Genomic DNA, 20,056 nt, shown 5'->3' on the forward strand with positions numbered 1-20,056 from the left:
CCTGCCACTTGAAATTTGCCTCATTCTCTTTTTCACATTCCCTTAAAAATTAACAGGTTCACTTAAATATTGCTCTGTAACATCTTCTAAAACAAGTGAATTAGAAGTGTTTTGGAATATTCATCAAATTACATACTAAAATCTGCTGGCCCAGCATACTGGATTAGTGGAATTTTACTGTATTAATACGAAATTAAAGCTCCAGCATTTGTTGACCAACTCATTGAAATGGTACTCAGAAACTTTCTTATATTGCAGGCTTCCAACAGCTTTGACGTAGATTACACTATGATGGGTTCCCCTTTTAAAGTTTCAGAACTGTTCAACTTTAAATTGACACTTTAGATTGGACTGTTAATAAATCGACTCAGAAACAAGACCTACAAATTTCAGAACTGCACTTACAAGGTTTGTTTGTTGAAGCCCACCTCCATCTGCATTATCCAATACCTTGGCTTCATTTTGTACAGAAAATTCAGGGTGAATTGCAGTGTTCTTCGCTATGGTTAGCTGATTAGACAAAGATACACTTTGAAAGAATAAAAGTTGACACATTGATTGTTAAAAGATATAAACAAAAAAAATTCTCAAACTGTATTTTCAATTCTACATTAAAGTTTGGACAAAGTTGGTTAAACTTCTAAGAATTACTTTAAGTTTGATAGTTGCCATTAACAATGAATAATATTCAGCTAAAACTACAATTAGTATTTAATAGTTTTTGCATATCAATATTAGTATGATAGCAAGGAAAAGAAACATAACTATAGAAACTGATAAAAATAATGTGATCCAGAAAATGAAGTCTGTCAGATTCAGGAAGAGCAGAGTATTAAATCAGACACAATAGAATGGCTTTACATAGATTCATATCAATTTACAATCTAAAATTTTGCAAATAATCAAGCAACAATTGGGGGAAAAAAAGCAACAAAATTCAAGATAGATTTCAAGTAATTGGTTGCTTGAATGAACTGGAGAAAATAATGGTGCAACTAATCTACATTCTATTATTTGGCTGTAGTAGTCTTCAGGCATTGCATCAGAAATCAAGAGCAAATAATCATGGACATTTGAAGTTGCACCAAGAGCAACACTGGAATTTGCAGACTTCTTTCGTGAATCACTCATATGCACATTTTGCCATGTGGTTCTAAAGAGATAATGTTCAATGTCATTCCAAAAATTATATGGGCCCCTTTGTGAGTTATGTAAAGCACTACAGCACAGTCACAGTTGCCTCGTTCTAAAACTCAGGCAATTTTAAGGTTTCTGCTTACAAGTACTTTGTTATTTAAAAGAATTACAAATTTTGGAGTGTTCTGACTATAGCAATGCCAGGTATAAGAAATACAAGGAACCACAGGGAATTTAGTCTTCATGCCAATCTGGCATTGGCTGATCTTTATGGACACCTTTGTGCCACGTCCCAAAATACCACTGATTTTCAAAAACCAATCAAACTTTTAAAATTTAGGCATACAGCATGGTTACAGACCCTTCCGGCCCATGCCCTCCAAATACACCAATTAACCTACAATTCTTGTACGTTTTTGAAGGGAAGGAGGAAACCCACTCAGACAAGGGGAGTACGTACAAATTCCTTACAGGCAGTAAAGATAGAATCTGGGTCAGTGGCACTCCAATAGAGCTGCACTAACCACCACGTTAACCATGCTGCCCTCAAACTTAAGTTTAAAATTGTTAACATGATATGACTTCGGTGAGATAGATATCCACACTTCTATCACCCCAAGTATATTGAAATGCTTCCTAACTTTACTTGCAAAAGTTAAGGCTTCAACTTAAAACATTGGAATAAAACAGCAGAAATAGTTCCATTCATTGACATATCAGTTGCTTCTATAATCTCAAAGACCCTACCTAAAATAGCAAAAACTTCTAACTTTTATGAATACATCCTGTATTATGTGATTTCTCATTTCAATTTGATCCTTGGGAGTTCTGATATCATTTAGGTAATATCTAAATCCTTTGAAAGCCAATAGTTCCTAAAAATATGGAGCCAAGACCACCTCACATCTCCAAATAATGTCTAACCTGATCTCTGTATAACTGCAGCAAAACTTTCAGTTCTTATATTCCCAAAGTTAACAATGAAAGATTAGAACTGTAGTGTTTCTATGAATATATACTCCATCGATCAGAAAGTTATATTCAATTATTTGAGATTGAAAAGTCAATAACATCACAATCACCCATTTGTCCATATGCCATTCATTTGTTCATCTCTGGGTTTTGTTTACATAACCTGCAAAGCTATCGATCTTTGGCTCTCTTGTAAAATTAAAAATTATTTATATGGTGACTCAAAGGGTTTTTACCAACTTTGAATACATATTATCTCTGTGCTACTTCTTGCTATTTGACCAATTTTATAGCAATGTCAATAATTTGCATTCAATTATTTGTGCCTTGATTTCAGCAGTTTCCAAAATGGGGCTTTATCAAATGCCTTCTATGAACCAAGTATTATTACAGACATTACAGACACACAAGTCAAATGTTTAAACAAAAACTTGTTTATCAACCATATCTTCTCTTTAAAAATCCATGATGACTTTCTTTGATCAGGTGAAATTTTGAGCTGCAGGATCATCCTATTCCAATTATAGAGACTAGTAATTGTCATATTATAAATTTCCTCAACTATAAATAGTTTATAAATTTATTCATTCTGTCCTTTCACATTGATTAAAGAGCAGAATGCCCTACAAATTAGTTTTTAGTCCAAATGAATCACTCCCAAAGAGCAAAGACTTGAGAAAATTAAGAAGGCATCTAATGTCCTCTCACACAGTTTAAAAGGTTAGGTCAGACTCCTGGAGATTTTCTTTAGTGGTATCATCTTCATTATTGATATTTTGGCGAGTCCCTTTCCTTAATTCAGGGTTACATTCCCTCAAATACCGATGAGTGTAATTTCTTAAAATGTTCATCGTATCCTTATTTTCATGTATATCCTTATCAATATAATTGTCTTAATTACTCCAATATAATTTTTAATAATTGGTTATCAGGTTCAATACAAAAAAGTATTGGGAAATTCAGCCGGTTACATGGCATTAATAGGGAATAAAGGGTAACAAGCCTTTCTGGCCTGAGATCTTCGTCAGGTTATGAGCAAAATAAAAGGCAGGCACCTGAATAATAATGAGGGGGAGGAGAAAAAAGGAAGGAAGGGGCAGGGAGAGGAGCCAACAGGAAAGAGATTATAGGTGGATGTCTCTTCCTTATACAGCATAAGAAAACAGGATTAATCAGCCAACTTAGGCCTGGTAAAAAAAATAATAATTCATAGCTCTATTGAACTTGCAAAGTCCTCACCTGAATCCAGGGGCCACTATATTAATTAGAAGAGCCTTCCTATCAACTGATTAATCAACAACCCAACAAAGTCATAGTCCAAGAATTACTCCTTAAGACAAAGTATTGGCACTTCCATTTCAATTCCTAGTTATGTCCTAACCCAAGAGCAAATCAGTCCAACAAGAAGTGATAAGGAGATGAGAGGAAATTGGAGTCTAATTTCCACAAATGAAGCACAAAAGAACCTAAGTGTATTAGGTTTGGCACAGATTGATATTTACAGTGCAGAAACAGGCCACGTCGGCAACTTCGAGTCCGCACCGGTTCACTTGAAAAACTCCACTAGCCCCCCCCCCCAACCCACTTTCTGCCCATAACCCTCCAACCCCCTCACATCCATGTATACATCCAACCTTCTCTTAAATGACAGAAGGGACCCTCCTGCAACTATCTCTTTTGGAAGATCATTCAATTCTGCCACCACTCACTGAGTGAAAAAGCATCCTCTAATATTTCTCCTGAAGTTTTTCCCCCTTACCCTTAAGTCATGCCCTCTTGTTTCAACCTCCCCTGCCCTCAGGGAAGGAGTCTATTTATGTCTAGTCTATCTATTCCTTTCATAATTTTAAATACCTCTATAAAATCCCCTCTCAGCCGTCTACGTTCCAATGAATAAAGTCCCAGTCTCCTTAATCTCTCCTGTAATCTAGATGCTGTAAGCCAGACAACATCCTTGTAAATCTTCTCTGCACCCTCTCCACCTTATCTATATCCTTTCTATAATTTGGAGACCAGAACTGAGCACAATACTCCAAACCTGGCCTCACCAATGCCTTAAACAGCCGCAGCATCACTTCCCAGCTCCTATACTCTATACAGTGCAGTATCATCTCAGTTCAGTACTTATTTTAGATCTTGATAATTTGTTTAATATTAACTTCTGCATGCCTCTGTTTTTCATGTTTTACCTTCAATACTATTTTTGCATGCCTTCAAAACAATGGCCCTATAGATCCTCTACACTAACACCAGAGTCTCAAGATTGGCCAAATTCAGACAAGGAAAATACCCGCAGCCTGTCATCTAGTTCTCTTCTTCAGCAGATTAATCAGTTATCCTCCTTGCTGAGCAATACTTAAAAGACATGGAGGAAGCACTGAAAGTAGGAAAGTCGCCACATGTACACTGGATTGCAGGGGTTCAAAGTCCATCACCAATATGGCTGCCAGATGAATCTGCATCAAGCGATGAACCCACAATCTTGAGTGATAAGCTGACATGACATCGTCTTTGCCAATATATTTGTGGCAAATGTTCATAAGAACATTACATTGGTGGGGAGAGTACTGAATGCTAAATGGAAGAGACACTCAACAGATGTGGTAGCTCAAAACTGGGCAGCCTGTTGTTTCAATGTTAAATGGTTAATGCAATTATCTATAGGCAACCATGCATATTTTTCACTAATTTGTTCAGGCAAATGTAGAGTCCATGTAACTATTCCAAAACCATGACAAGTACCTTTCATGATTCATTTCTGCTGGATCTGGAATTTTGAAGAGAGTCCGTACAGTTTCCTTCAGCAATGACCCTACAATTTTATTGAACAAGATTGAAATCATATTTGAATTGCTCTAAACAGATATTTAATTTCATGAAAATTAATAAATGCAAAATACAATTAAACAAATATCTGTACATAATTAGTCCATAAAGTTTGAAATCATTAAAATTAAGAGACTGTACATCTTAAAAAGTGCCTGCTTAATTTATGCCTGGAGATAGAAATAGTCAGAGCTTTAATTAAACTGCTGGACATGAAATAGAGTATCTATACAGCCAATGGAGAATTTATTTTGGAAATTGCTGATGAGGGGTGCAGAGTATGAAAGAGGTGAACGTTTTAGATTTATCAAAGGTACAGCTGTTGCAATGTGGATGGAAAAATTGATGGGAGATTAGAATTTCAATATTATAGAAAGAATAATAAAAATTGTTATCTTAAATAGTCCCTATGCCAATGCTTAGTAAATTCCAATCAAGTTTCTATTGATTAAATCCAAAATTCAAATCTGACTCAATGGGCAGAACAAAAACAGGTCCATGATCCATATCCTTCTTGATATTCAATAATGATAATAATTTGTTTAACTGTACCTGATTCACTTTCCATTTGTTCCTTGTCAGGTTTCTGCAGTAAAGCTGTATTGCAGCTTTTTTCTGGACTACATTCAGGACTTGATTCCAAGTGCAATCTAAAACTCTGAAGAAAACAAAAATCTTTTAAATGTGCTGCAACCAAATAAAAACAATTATGTAAATATTTTGCTTTGGTCAAGTCTGTAAAGCATTACATAGTCTACCATTCTAGAAAAGGAGATGCATCAAATTGATGAATGAAAGGAAGAGCTTTTAAAAGGCAACAGGAAGGTACTGTAGGTGCTTGTATAAATCTCACCAATAGCTAATTACCAATATCCAATAAAAGGAAGGGAAGCTCAAGTAGTGACCATTGTGGGAGTGGGACTTTGACTCGAGAAGCTTCAGGGTGCAGGAGTTGAGATGCAGACATCCCTGCTGAGGAACCAAAGGATTCTTTTTAAAAAAAATTATTCTCATAGACAGTGGGAATGATAGCCAGGGACATGCTTCTCTTGCAGAATGTGGTTAGTCAGGGAAGCCAACAGTCTCCCTGATGACCTCATCTTACAAACAGACTCAGAGAATTGGAGCTGGAGTTGGATGAACTCAGGTAATTCAGAGGGTGGAGTGAGGTGGAGAGTGATAGATAGAAGTTTCAGGAACACAATTACACATAGGAGACATGAGAAAGGTAGGTGGGTGACAGTCAAGAGAGGGAAAAGGAAAAGGCAGTGCAAGGCACCCCTTTGGCCATACCCCTCAGCAACAAGTATACCCTTTTGGACATACCTATCTGGGAAGGCAGCAGGCAGACCAATAGCACAGTGGTCGGCTCTGAGCCTCAGAAGGGAAGGGCAAAGTCAGGGAGAGTGATAGGGGACTTGATGGTCGGGAGAAAAGATAGAAGATTCTGCAGCCAGAAGACACTCCAGGTAGTGTGCTGTTTCCTGGGTGCTCGGGTCCAGGATGTCTCTTAGGGGGGCATAATATTGTTAAAAGGGAGGGTGAGCAGTCAAAGGCTGTGGTACAATGACATCAGTGGGAGTGGGGTAGTGGTCGAACTTTAGGTAAGAGCTGAAGAGCAGGACCTCCAAGGTTATAATCTCAGGATTACTTCCGGTGTCACAAGCTAGGAAGATCAGAACAGGAAGATAGTGCAGACAAATGAGTGGCTGAAAAGATGATGCAGGTGGGAGAGTTTATTTTCTGGGCCAGGAATGACCCTGTACAAGTGGGATGGGTTGCACGTGAGCACAAGGGGAACCAATATCCTGGCAAGGACATTTGCTAATGTTGTTGGGGGTGGGGGGGGTTTAAACTAGATTCGTAGCGGGGTGGGAACCAAAGTGAAAAGACAAAGAACGAGGTAGGTAGCACACAAGTAGGGACAGCTGGTAGGGAGTTTATGTGGAAGAACAGGCAAGTAAGGCAAAATTGTAGCCATTGGGATGAGTTGCAATGCAAAATGGACACAGAGTCAAAAAAGTAACAAATGTAGGGCTAAAGGCTTTGTATTTAAATGCACACAGCACAAGAAATAGACTGGATGATCCTGTATTACAAGCACAGTGTAGCCATCACAGAGTATTGGCTAAAAGATGTATGTCATTGGGAGATGAATGTCCAGGGATACACAGTGTATCAAAGGAATACACAGGTAAGCGGAGGGATGGTGTGGGTCTGTTGGTAAAGAACATTAAGTCATTAGAAAGAGGTGACCTGGTGGGGTGGGGGTTTAAAAAAAAGTGACATAGGATCAAAAGATATAGATTAATTGTGGATTGAGTTTAGAAATGGCAAGGGTAAAAAGACACCACTGGCTAATAAATACAGACCTCAAAGTAGTAGCTGTGATGTGGGCAACAAATTACAACAGCAAATAGAAAAGGCATGTCAGAATGGCAATGGGGGATTTAACATGCAAGAAGATTGGGAAAACCAGGTTGGGACTGGATCTCAAGAGAGAATTTGTAGAATGCCCACATGATGGCTCAACTTGTTGATGACCTCATTAGGGGATTGATTGTACTGAATTAGGAGTTGTGTAATGCACCAGAGGTATTAGTGATCAAATTATGATAGAGTTCAATGTGATATTTAACAAGGAGAAACTAAATTTTGAAGTGTCAGTCTTTTAATGGAGTAAAGGGAATTACAGTAGCATGAGTAAGTTACTGGCCAAAGCAGATTGAAAGGGGGCACCTGTAAGGAAAACAGCTATGCAGATAGGGATGGAGTTTCTGCAGGAAACGAGGAAGGTGCAAAATAAATAAGTACCAAAAATGAGGAAATAATCCAATGGAAAAATGTCACAACTGTGGCTGACAAGTCAAAGCCAACATAAAAGTAGAAGAGAGGCCATACAAGGAAGCAAAAATTAGTGGGAAGATAGAAGATTGGGAAGTTTAAAAAAAACTTGCAGAAGGAACCTAAAATTATCATAAGGAGTGAAAACTATTCAAAATATTAAATAAAGTATTAAAAAAATATAAATATGAAAGTAGGCTAGCAAATAATATCAAAGATGATACAAAAATCTTCAAGTAGATAAAAAGAGAGTAGATATAGGACCACTAGAAAATGACGCTGGAGAAAATAATAATGGAGACAAGAAGATGGAGAGGAATATAGTGAGTTTTTTGCATCTGTTTTTACTGTGGAAGACATTAGCAGTGTGTCAGATGTCAAAGGGTATCAGGGAGAAAATCCTCAGAAAGCTGAATGGCCCAAGGCTGAATAAGTCTCCTGGACCAGATGGATTGCACCCTCAGGTTCTGAAGGAAGTAGTAGTAGATCACGTGGAGGCATTCGTAATGATCTTTCAGGAATCAATATATTCTGGTATGGTCCTGGAGGAGTATAAAATTGAAAATGGCACCCCACTAATCAAGAAGGGAGGGAGGAAGCAGAAAGGAAAATATAGATGGGTTAGCCTGATGTCAAGGATGATGCTACGGAGTTCTTGGAGGCACATAACAATATTGACCAAACCCAGCATGGTTTCTTTCAGAGAAAATCTTGCTTGACAAACTTAATGGTATTCTTTGAAGAACTGATAAGCAGGTTACATAAAGGAAATGCAGTGCATATTGTGTATTTAGATTTTCAGAAGGCTTTTAACAAGCTGCCACATATGAGGCTGCTTAACAAGATAAGAGCTCATTGTATAACAGGAAATGTACTAGCATGCGTATAGCGTTGGCTGATTAACAGGAAGCAGAGTTGGAATACAGGGATCATATTCTGACTGGATGCCAGTTGCTAGTATTGTTGCACAGTGGTCAGTGTTGGGGCTGCTTCTTTTTATATTGTATACCAATGATCTAGATTATGGAATGAATGGCTTTATTGCCAAGTTTGCAGATGATACAGGTAGTATTGAGGAAATAGGGAGGTTGCAGAAGGACTTAAGGCAGATCAGAGAATGGACAGAGAAGTGGCAAATGAAATACAATGTCCGTAAGTGTACTGTCATGCATTTTGGAAGAAAAAAATTAAATGGAGCTGGGCGGAGAAGATTGAAAATACCCAGATGCATGGAGAACAAGCAGGATAGCCTGAAGGTAAACTTGTATGTCGCATCAATTGTGAAGAAGGCAAATGAAATGGTAGCATTCATTTCAAGAGGAATAGAACATAAGTGCAAGGATGTGATGTTGAGGCTTTATAAGGCAATGGTTGGACCTCAGTTGGAGTATTGTGAGCGGTTTTGGGCTCCTCATTTAAGAAAGAATGTGCTGACGTTAGAGAGGGTTCAGAGGTTCACTAGAACGATTCTGGGAATGAAAGGAGGAGCATTTGACGGCTCTTGGCCTATACTATTTGGAATTTAGAATATGGGGATCTCATTGAAACATCTTGAATGTTGAAAGGCATGGACAGAGTAGATTTAGAAAGGTTGTTTCCATTGGTGGCAAAACTTCCATGTTTGAAGGGTGCCTCTTTAGAACAGAGAGGTGTGGGAATTTCTTCAGTCAGAAGGTGGTAAATCTGTGGAATTTTCTGCCACAGGTAGTTGCGGAGGCCACTTCATTGGGTGTACTTAAGGCAGATATTGAGAGGTTCTTGATTAGCAAGGGCATCAAAGGGTATGGAGAAAAGGCTAAGTGGGAAAATGGATTAGCTTATAATTAAATGGTGGAACAGAAAGGCTGAATAGCCTATTTCTATTATGACGTCTTACGGTCTTCATCATTTCGTTAAGAGAAACTACCCAATCCTTTTGCAAATGGGTATTCTGGATTAAAAAGCACATCATAAAACACCACAACAAATTATTTTGATTTAGGCTTACTGCATGAGTTATAGATTCAGCAACTTTTCTTTCTGGTCCTCAGTGCATCTAACATGGTAACACAGGCATCATAACATGCACAATGGCATGCGACATTGAGCCAAGAACACTTAGGACTTTCATCCACACAAAGGTAACCCCTGAATTGAGTGGACTATTGTGGAAGAAAACAAGTACCACTTTTCATTACAAAATGGACTAAAGAGTTCATCTGGTGGGAACCAATAGAATTCCTACATTGTTCCTTATTGTTCACCCTTCAAATTCAACTAAACACCGAACACCCACTCCATGCCACTCTTCTGCACACCCATCAAGCTTCAACCCTCCATCCATCTCCCACAAAACCCAATCCTTTTTTGTGCTACCTAAATGTCTATATGTCCATAAAGGAATATCCAAACACATGCAAAACAGCTCAAAAGAAAAAAACTATATTGGACACAATGTCAAATTTGTAGATCCTTGCCAAACACCAAATTCAGCCACTCTGAAGTAATGTGAGATTAAGTTGCTGCTCTACTACATCTATGAAAAACATTTAAATTGGGATAGGTAAAGGCAAATTAGAAGCTTATTCTTACATACAAACTTTTCTCCAAATTGTCTTGTAAATTCAAGATGCATCCCTTTGTGAGAAGACATCTTACCAGGTCTGAAGGCAACGAGAAAGGTAATAAATTGTAACCTTTTACATTTTTGGACTTACAGAAAGAACTATGTTTAATTTTCTATCAAACTTTTTCATAAGATATCAATCTGCAGTTTGAGGAAGAAGTAGAACTTCATGGATGTGATTGTTTCTCATTCTTAAAAGTCTGTCAACAATTAGGAAAACTCAAGGATTTTTATCAGATCAGATACTATTTGTTGTCATAATAAAACATAAATGTAATATTACACTAAATTGCCTTTAGTCTGTCGCAAAGCAGACGATGATTCTCCATTAGCAATGCCTGGTGTTCCTTACTGTCAGAAGTAAAAGAGGGTCTCCCAGAGTCACCAAGTCCATGAATTTGCCTCCAGCGCTCCTTCAGCCTCTAGAGCTGCACAAGACTCCAGATCAGTTCAAATCATCGGCAACCTGAGCCCAGATCCAAACCTCCAAGGCGATAAGGAAGTCTTCAGCACCCAGGGCTTTCCTTGCCCTCACTAACCCTCCTATATCCTGGTCCCGATACCTGGTTTTCATGAGTTAGTCTCCAAAAGTGCACAGACTGGTGTGAGCCCTTGGACCTCAAGTTGTTAGCAGCCTGCAGTGTATGTGGGTTCCTCACCCCCAAGCCACCACCTGTGTGTATCCTTCAGCACAGAACCCCTCGCTGGTTCACCACTCTCATCACCTTAGGGGTTATCTCCTCTGCTTCTTCTCAATGGTGGGGCTTCTCACAGTTACTGATGCTATTTTATCCCTGGAGTCTGCAACCTCTCGAGGCTACAGTTGAACACAAGACGCTGTCATCCTGGGACCAGACCTCGTGGTTGCAGGATATTTAAATAAAATATTTGCTGCTCCTTCAACAGAACAATTAATGCCTGTATGGCCTGGTCGGTAGGATCCCACGGGAGAGCATTGTGTCTCCTGCTCCAAGCTCTCCCCAGGTCCACACCAGAGGCAGCGCTGCCATTAGAGCAGCATTTTTGTTTTTACAGAAAAGTATTAACAATCAAAGAAACTGATGCCCTTGTTGATGTTGTAATTAGCTCAGGTATTGCAACATAAAAATGTTCCAAACAGGAATACAACATTACACTTATTGGACATGATTTTGATGAGACTACTGCAGTTGAAAGATTTGGATTCTATGGGCAAAATTTGTCATGATAAACTTATCTGTTCAGCTGAGTCCTGCTGAGACATGTAGAGGGAATACGTTCATTTTTATGGTACAGTACAAGCAACAACAAAATAAAAAAAATCACCTGAGAAATCCCACCTCCCCCCTCCAAAAAAAAGCATCAGCCAGAAGGCTCCTCCTGTTTTGTAGTATTACAATTTTAAATATTCAGTCAGGCACAAAGTTACCTGGGAAATGCAAGTAAAACATCAGAATCTTCAATGACTGGGAGATGATGGCAAGCAGCAGCTGCACGTCAGGAAAAAAATTCTTGAAAGAATTCAAAACTGAAATATTGACTATACATTTTTCTCCATGGATGCTGCATGACCTGCCGAATTCTTCCAGGTTCACACTGTTGTCTGAAGATACGACCACCTACAATACTTGTGTTGCTAAATCTGAAAATTGGTTGCATTTTTCGCTTAAGCCTTAGTCTAAGTTCCAATCCTTAGATAGATCAACTGCAATGCAATAATTAAAAGGTGCACCTCAAAGTTTTACTACAAACAGAAAAATGGAACACACTATTCACCTACATGGAATGCAGAATGACATTGTTTGTCAGATCACGTTTATCCAGTATCCTCACAACTTCTGAAGATTTAAATAGGTCAGCTGTTAATACACCTGTCTCTCATGTTTATCATAAAAACAAATTGTAATGTCAAAGAAATGTTAATAACTAGCAAGCTACTCTTTGATAATTCATAATGTTGTCCACTTAGTGCTGCTTTGTGTAGTTGTTAATGCAAGTTGTAAGGAAACACAATGACATTTTCTCAGCAACACAGAAATACAACCATGTATGTAGATCTAAAGAACGCTGCTTAGCACTAAATACTATTACTAGTTACCACAGATACTAACAGTCACTTCTCACAGATTATCTGAGAATGGTTCTCCACAATATTATTGCTTCTCATCTTAGAGGCTGCAGGTTATGTCAAAGTAATTTAAATGGTCAGATATAGCAATACATCTTCCATTAATCAAGTCAAGTTGGATTTGTCGTTCTTACCATAACCATTGCAGAGTACAATGAAAAATGAGATAGCGTTCCTTTGGACCGTGGAGCTGGTTATTTACATGGCTAAATTACATCAGAAACTTTTTTATAAATAACACATTACTTATAAATATCATGTTACATCTGCTAGCCCTGTGTCCCTGGAATTCAGATGCCTCATGGCTTGGGGGGAAAAAACTGTTTCACCGTCTGGTCATGAGGGGTCGAACACTTTGGTACCTCTTCCCAGATGGCAGGAGGGAGAATAAATTGTGGGAGGGTTGTGTGGAGTCCTTCACAATGTTTATGGCTTTCCACAAATAGCGGCTGTTATAAATGTCTATCATGGCAGGGAAAGAGACCCCAATAATCCCCTCAGCAGTCTTTAATATCCGCTGCAGGGACTTACATTCTAGGATGGTGTAGTTCCTGAACCAGGTGGTGACGCAGTTACATAGAATGAAATGAGGTTGGATGGTGGGAGCTGGGCTTTCCTCAACCTCTGCAGGAAGTAAACATTGTTGGGCCTTCTTGGCAATGGATCTGGCGTTGGAGGACCTCTGCCAGGTGCACGCCAAGGAATTTGGTGCTCTTGACTACCTCGAAGGTGGAGCCATCTATAGTCAGCAGACAGTGATCCCCTTAGGCTCTCCGCTGACACTTCAGCCATCACACCGCCAGTGGAGAAAATGAAAACAGTCCTGTAAGCAATCTCTTTTTGTGGATGGAACTTGGTTTTGAATAATGTTGCAATGCAACCAATCAGGCAAATGAAACACTATCAACTTTTACTTATCCCTAGAAGCAAACACGAGGGGCCAAAGTATTCAGGTTTTGCAGCTCGTCGCTTTATTGCACTCAAACATTGATCAGAGGTTATCTTCAAGAGCGATTGATGGTTTCTAAACATTAATTTAGAAATAATGTTGAATGTAGTTAAAAAGAATTTTATTGAGAGCAATCTCATCCTCAATGGTGATGATTGTCATTTAGTAATCATGTCGTGCTAACATTTATTTATCACCGTGTGACCACTTTTATACTGCAATAGCTTACTTTGTTAATAAAAGAGTGTGAAATATAAAGCTCTTGTCCTAACTTTATAATACTGAGAAGATAACTGATTACTGCAAGGCCAACAGACTCATGAAATTGAAGTTTACCATCTTTTTACAATCCAGATTAATAACAAAAGTCTGTTTTCATCAGCATAATTAGTTAGATACGGCCTGGCAGACCCATTGTTTTTGCCTGCTCCTGCCCCACCATAAAATAACCTCTTATTTCAACTCCATCTTGTTCTCCCAGTCCAAGTCCTTTTCATCTACATTCAGAATACCACCATTATATGTGGATTGTGGCCTCCCTGCCCGTCTAGAATATTGTGGATTGCGGGTCCTCCCTGTCTGAAACTTATATGGAAGACACATCACCTATCAATCAAGGTTGGACTCCGGTCACCCATTAGTGTACACCTTGCCGTTGGCTCGTTTAAATTACCTCAGGTCATAATTGGTTAGGCGCCCAGATCAGAACTGTATACATCAACCATAGCACATTCTTTCCCTCTGCCTCATGGATCAAGCCCCGGACATCGTTCCATGCCAGGTCACTACTGTGGACATTGCTGGAAGCGTTGCGGGTAAGGTGTGCACTATACTTAAACTGAGCTCTAGTAGTGCAATAGATCAGTTCTTGCAGAGAGCCTGTTTTATAGTGAGCATTACTTTGGGGATTGGTGCAGGGTGCAAAACATTCATAGATTTCACAATATTTTTACAGACTGCATGGCACATTGAGTGTTGACTATAAACAAAGAACTGCTCTAGCAGTCGAACCAAGAACAATGGTTGTTGATCTAAAGGAAAAACAGATGGAACATTTACAGATAGTCATATGATTATGCGTCACATGTTTGAGACACAAAGAAGGAGTTTTTCAGTATTGATCAGCAAGTCACCCGATAAACAGAGTTGGAATGGTTCTGTGAAATGGACAATTCTGATGATTTATTGTTGAACCGCCGTGACCATTTTAATGGTCACTTTTATTGACCCATATCTGGGTAAAGGAAGCAGGAGCATTCCTGGATTTTGATGGTCATATTGTCTGACCCGTGCCTGGGCTTGGAAGCATCATGAAAGTCACATGTTTTGTTTCCCCTTTGCAAAGAGGGGAATTATGACAACCATTCATATGAAAGGACATTTCTCTGGAAGCAATTTGACAAGGATTCATGAGTTTACAGCAATCTTAATGTCTCACCTCCTTTATAATTACTTCTGAGCATCAGCTTAAAAAAATTGAGTTCACCACAGGATTTCTGGCATTGAACTTTGGGAATGACTTTCCAGAATTGTGCCTAAGCTGTAATGGTTTCGGTGATCCACACCAATATTCACACATAGTTGGGGGGGGTTAAGTTTAGATAAGTTAGTTAAGGTGTAAAATTATTAGTAATTATTAATAAATATATTATTTAAAAAAAAGTCTTGGTTGAATTTCTATTGGTGCTAGTTTGTGGCATAACATGTACCCCTGTTGGTACAGGGAATGAGGAGTGTGTGTTATCTGTAGAGTGTGTACACTTATGTGAGTGTGTAGAGTATAGGCAGCCACTGGCATCGGAGCCCAACCTGGGTCCGATGTGAATGTCTATATAGTTTTTAGTAATATAGTAACTAAATTCCATTTGATGTTTTCCCATTGGTCTCCTGTGTGTTCAATAAAGTACAGTAACTTATAATTGTAACACTTGTGTCCAGACTAGTTTCTCTGTGAACCCACCAAACATGAATAATTGACATTGCGAGCTGGGTTCAGAGTTTTGGCTGGACACACGTAGACTATTAACCATGCAAGAGATCATACTAACGAGTGTGTGAGGGTGTCCTGTTGGGTGCATGTGTTACTGTGTATCTGCCCACCAACAGCAGGAGGAAACTCACAGATAGGAAAAGAACCCTGGGGGTCAGAATATGAAATCCCCAGGTGGACCAACAACGGTCAGGGGTTCAGCCATTTGGCACACCATGCCAGTTGAATGGATTGATAGGTTGTACCACCACAGAGAGAGTACAGGGCACCACGTGGTTTCCCTCCTGGAGGAATTGAGGTTTCCCAGGTCTGGGGAAGTCTTGGGGGAGCCCTATGGCTGCTGATATTCCTACTGAGGCACCAGTGGGGTATCACGGCTGATTTAAATAGTCAGGGCACCCAGAAAGATGAGCAAATCTAATCATTAAAACTCAACCATGGGTCCCTGGAAGAGGAACTGGATGCTGCCAGGGTGCATAACAGCAGCTTGGATGCTAGAAATATTGAAGCTGCCTTCCAGCTAGCCAAAGCACAGCAGCTCCAGGCAGCCCACCGATCTGGCTAGGAGGTTGATCCTATCAAGATCAGAACTATTATTATACACAGGGAGGAGGGTGACGCGTAGTAGGGAGATGGGGATGTGTTGCTGGACAAACATGAATTTGAGAAGACTGAATCCAATTATCCCCCCTCCCATTCTCGGAGACCTTGCAAGCCCAGCAGGTAACCACGTGGTGACAGATCCACCAAGAGGACCCTCTGTCGGCCTTCCACAATGGAGAGATTGCTGAGGACAGTAAGGGTCTGAGCAGATGGACAAGGGGCAGATACGAGGTCAGAGACCCGAAAAAGGAGTTGGCCTCGCTGGCAGACAGATACTGCCAGCGGTCTACTCTGGCTGTGGGACAAAGGGGGTCCCTCTGTATTAGCCTTTCCCACCTCGAGGCTAATACTTTTGACAGTCTATCCATGCAGCATTCGGTTATCAACTCCCTGAAAGTGCCGTCTGAAGGGATCGAGGAGGGGAGCACACTGTGGGTTCAGGTAGTCAATGCAGTGTGGGACAGGTTCCCCACACTTTTGGAATGGGACCTGACCTGCCGATCAGTGGCCCACAGTTAGCAAGGGCTCAAGAGTCATTAGAGAATGAGCCCTTATTACTAGCCTCTATAATGGGGCTCCTGGGAACAACCTCTGAGGATATCAGGGTAACCCCCACCTTGGTGGGGCTAAGTCACCACCGCCTGCCTCAACCTCAGGAGGGTAGTTTTGCCCTTGATGGGACTGGGTGGCAGCAAAACTATCTGTGAAACCATTGCCCTTCTGGAGAGGCTAGAGTATTTGAAACACAGAGCACCCACAAAGAGGGTACCCGCACAGGTTCACTGTGTGGAGTCAAAGCACAGTGAAGGCAGAAATGGCGAGGGTGCATTATCTTTGACCCACAGTGACATGTATTATGCCTAACACATGATGGTTTAGACTATGCCCACATACATGGCATCTCTTCCCCTGCCACGTTGCAGGAGTACTGCAGGAAAAAGCTGCGCAAATCCCACCACGTTGCCCAATGCACCCCCACTTCATAACCATCTGCTCCTCCCACATCTGAGATGTCCCATACTGTCCTCAGGGCAGAGATTATCTCCCTGGCCAACAAAGGGACCCCATCGCACCAGTCACCCCACTGCATGAAACAATGCAGATCCTGTCCAATAGGATAGAGGCCAGGGACCCTGGCGGATCAGTTCAGCGGTCCTGTCCCACCCAAGTGATCCGGGGCCATTTATCCCAGTGGCCATCTACTGGAAAAAGGGAAGTACCCAACACTGGGTGGTACTGGTCAATGCCCAGAAATCCCAAGGGGTGGAGGGGGCCTGAAGTTAATATAGAGGGGCTACGGGGCTCTATCCTCTCTGCTACAGAGGTCTCTCTCTGTCTATCCATCAGTGATGAGCCTCCTCGACTTGGTCCTGGTAACAGCTTTTTCCGAGTGCATCGTCAGAATGAATGTACTCAAGGGGCAGTCACTGCGAACCAGCAAGGGAAAATGTACATTTGTGGTCACCTGATGACAACCATTTCCCCTTGCGCGTTCCCCCCCCCCCCCCCCACCCAGTAGTCTGGACCCACTAGTATCCAATGCAGGGGACAATGAGGAGATCATGGAAACGATCAATGCCCTCCTCGACAAGAGGTGATAAGACCCACCGTGTCCCCCTACAACAGTCTGGCCTGTCCGCAAGGAAATCGGCACATGGTGCATGATCACTGACTATTGCAAATTGAACAAATTAGCCCACCTCCTCGCTGCAGCCATTCCTGACGTGGTCAAATTGGTTGTGGATATTATGAGCAGGAAAAACAAACTCTGGTCTGCTGTGATTGACCTCTCTAATGCAGTTTTTTTTCTAACCCCTTAAGCCCTAACTCCCAGGATCAGTTTGCTTTCATCTGGGGTGGCATGCAATACACCTTTTGCCACCTACCCCAGGGGTACATCTACAGTCCCACACTCTGCCATGAGTTAATAGCCCACAATTTAAAAAATATTGCCCTCCCCCCTGACATCGATGTAAGCCATTACATTATTGACATTCTCATCCAGGGACCTCCAGAGGAGACAGTAGAACAGACCGTGGACTCCTTCACCTTTGCGCTCCACAATCATGACTGAATTATTAATCGGGAGAAAATACAGGGACCCTGCCAATCAATCCTCTTCCTGGGAATCCAGTGGCGCTCAGGCCAGAGGGATATCCCGGAGGCAGCATGAAATAAAATTTTGATTACACCAGTGTCCACCAACAAAGCTGAATCTCGTTTCATCGGCCTTTTAGGCTACTGATAACAGCACATTCTCCATCTCACCATGCTGCTGCACCTGCTGTATGCCATCTCTAGGAAGACCACATTTCACCAGGGCCCTAGGCAACAGTTAGCGTTCAAAACGGCCAAACAAGCCATGGAGCAGGCACTGCCATTAGCCTCCTGAGAGTCTGGAGTCCGCTTCAAACTCTAGGACTCAGCCACCACCACAAAAACAGTGCAGCCTCTGGCAAAAAAAAAAGTCAATGGCCTCAGAGTTCCACTTGGCTTCTGAATGAAAACCCTACCAGAACCTGCTTCCCACTACACCCCCTTCGAACACCAGCTCCTAACGTGCTATCTGGCTCTCCTCACCATAGAGTACCAAACAGCCAATAAGAGCGTTATCCTCAGGCCTCCCCTGCTCATTATGCGGGTGGATCAAATCCTAAGAAGCCACTTACAAGGAGGGACGCTCGCAGCATTCCTCCATTAAGAGGCATTGGTATATTGCTGACTGGGCAGAGGCAGGGCCAAGAGTCAGAAGGTTGCATGAAAAAGTCATGTCCCTCCCAAAGAGACACTATCCCCTTTCCAAAGTCCCCACCGTCAATCCCTCTCCTATGTCCTGGGGTCAGCCCTTTAACTCCCTCATCAAAAGAAGAACAGCAGCAAGCATAGTTCACAGACTGCTCGAGTCATTGCAAAAACAGTAAGCAGCTATGACAAGCGGCGCACTACACCCAGGTAGTAGTAAGATCCTAACTCAAGAGGGGGTGGGAGGATCCAGCCAGCTCGCGGAATTGGCTGAGGTAGTGCTCGCAATCAAATCAATGACAGGTCCTGTGCGTATATATTCTGACTCATAGGCAGTGGCAAACAGGATGGAAGTTTGGATGCCTCATTGGCACAACACAGAGTGGGAGATCCACAATCGCTCACCGTGGGGTCAGTGACACCGGAGGTATATCTGGGAGCAGGCTGGGCAGAGGGCGTTCACGGTCCACCACACCAACAGGCCTACAGCAGAGGCCATCTACAATGCTGCTGTGGACTGTGCAGCTCAAATCTGCACAGCCTCCATCTGCTCTAACAGTGTAGACTCCAGTGCCCTGGCAACATGGGCTCACAGGAAGAGCGTCACCTGGGACCCAATGAAACCAAATGGTGGGCAGAGGGGTGGCATTAACCAAGATCAGGCACAGACGGTGGTAGACTATTGCCTCACATGCCAGTACGTTAAGCCACGGGGCTGGCTAGCAGGGACACTGGGGCACATTTGGCGTAGCACGGGAGTGGGCCAAATCTGGAAAGTAGTCTATGTTGGTCCCTTCCTACGCCAAAAGAAAAAAGCCTATTTACTGATGATGGTGGACACCTATTCTGGTGTCCTGCTAATGGTACCCTGCAATTGGGGCGATCAGAACAATGCTATTTGGGGGCTGAAATACCTCTCCTCCATTTATGGAACACCATGGGAGGTACAGTCCGATAAGGGGTCTCACTTTACAGGGGCTAAGGTTCAAAACTGGGCGACAGAGTTTGGTATCTTGCAGCTGTTGTACATCCCCTACCACCCACAAGCATGAGGATTAGTAGACGAATGAATGGTCTCCTCAAACAAAAGATATGCACACTGATACCTGACAACACACTCAAGGGGTGGCTCAACTTGCTGCAAGAAACGGCGGACCATCTTAATTCATGCCCTGCTACACCAGGTTTGGTGGGGGGGAGGGGGGTGTTGTGCTCAAGGACTGGGAAGCACTCGGTGGGTTTCATTCCCAGGAGAAACTTCATTAACATATTACCACACCA

The 20,056-nt window shown here is 41.7% G+C and overlaps 1 protein-coding gene across 2 annotated transcripts in view; it reads right to left on the reverse strand.

The window, feature by feature from the left end:
• Positions 1 to 20,056, reverse strand: part of LOC138755539 (N-acetyltransferase ESCO1-like) — a 100,127-nt gene that overhangs the window by 26,587 nt on the left and 53,484 nt on the right. For both annotated transcript variants that reach the window (XM_069921710.1, XM_069921711.1), the window contains exons 4-6: positions 5,488 to 5,593; positions 4,852 to 4,921; positions 406 to 529 (exon numbers count right to left, since the gene is read on the reverse strand). In XM_069921710.1, the coding sequence (XP_069777811.1) occupies positions 406 to 529; positions 4,852 to 4,921; positions 5,488 to 5,593 (300 nt within the window). The remainder of the gene's footprint in view (positions 1 to 405; positions 530 to 4,851; positions 4,922 to 5,487; positions 5,594 to 20,056) is intronic.

The sequence above is a fragment of the Narcine bancroftii genome, chromosome 2 (assembly GCF_036971445.1).
Source record: "Narcine bancroftii isolate sNarBan1 chromosome 2, sNarBan1.hap1, whole genome shotgun sequence".
NCBI classification, from domain to species: Eukaryota; Metazoa; Chordata; class Chondrichthyes; order Torpediniformes; family Narcinidae; genus Narcine; species Narcine bancroftii.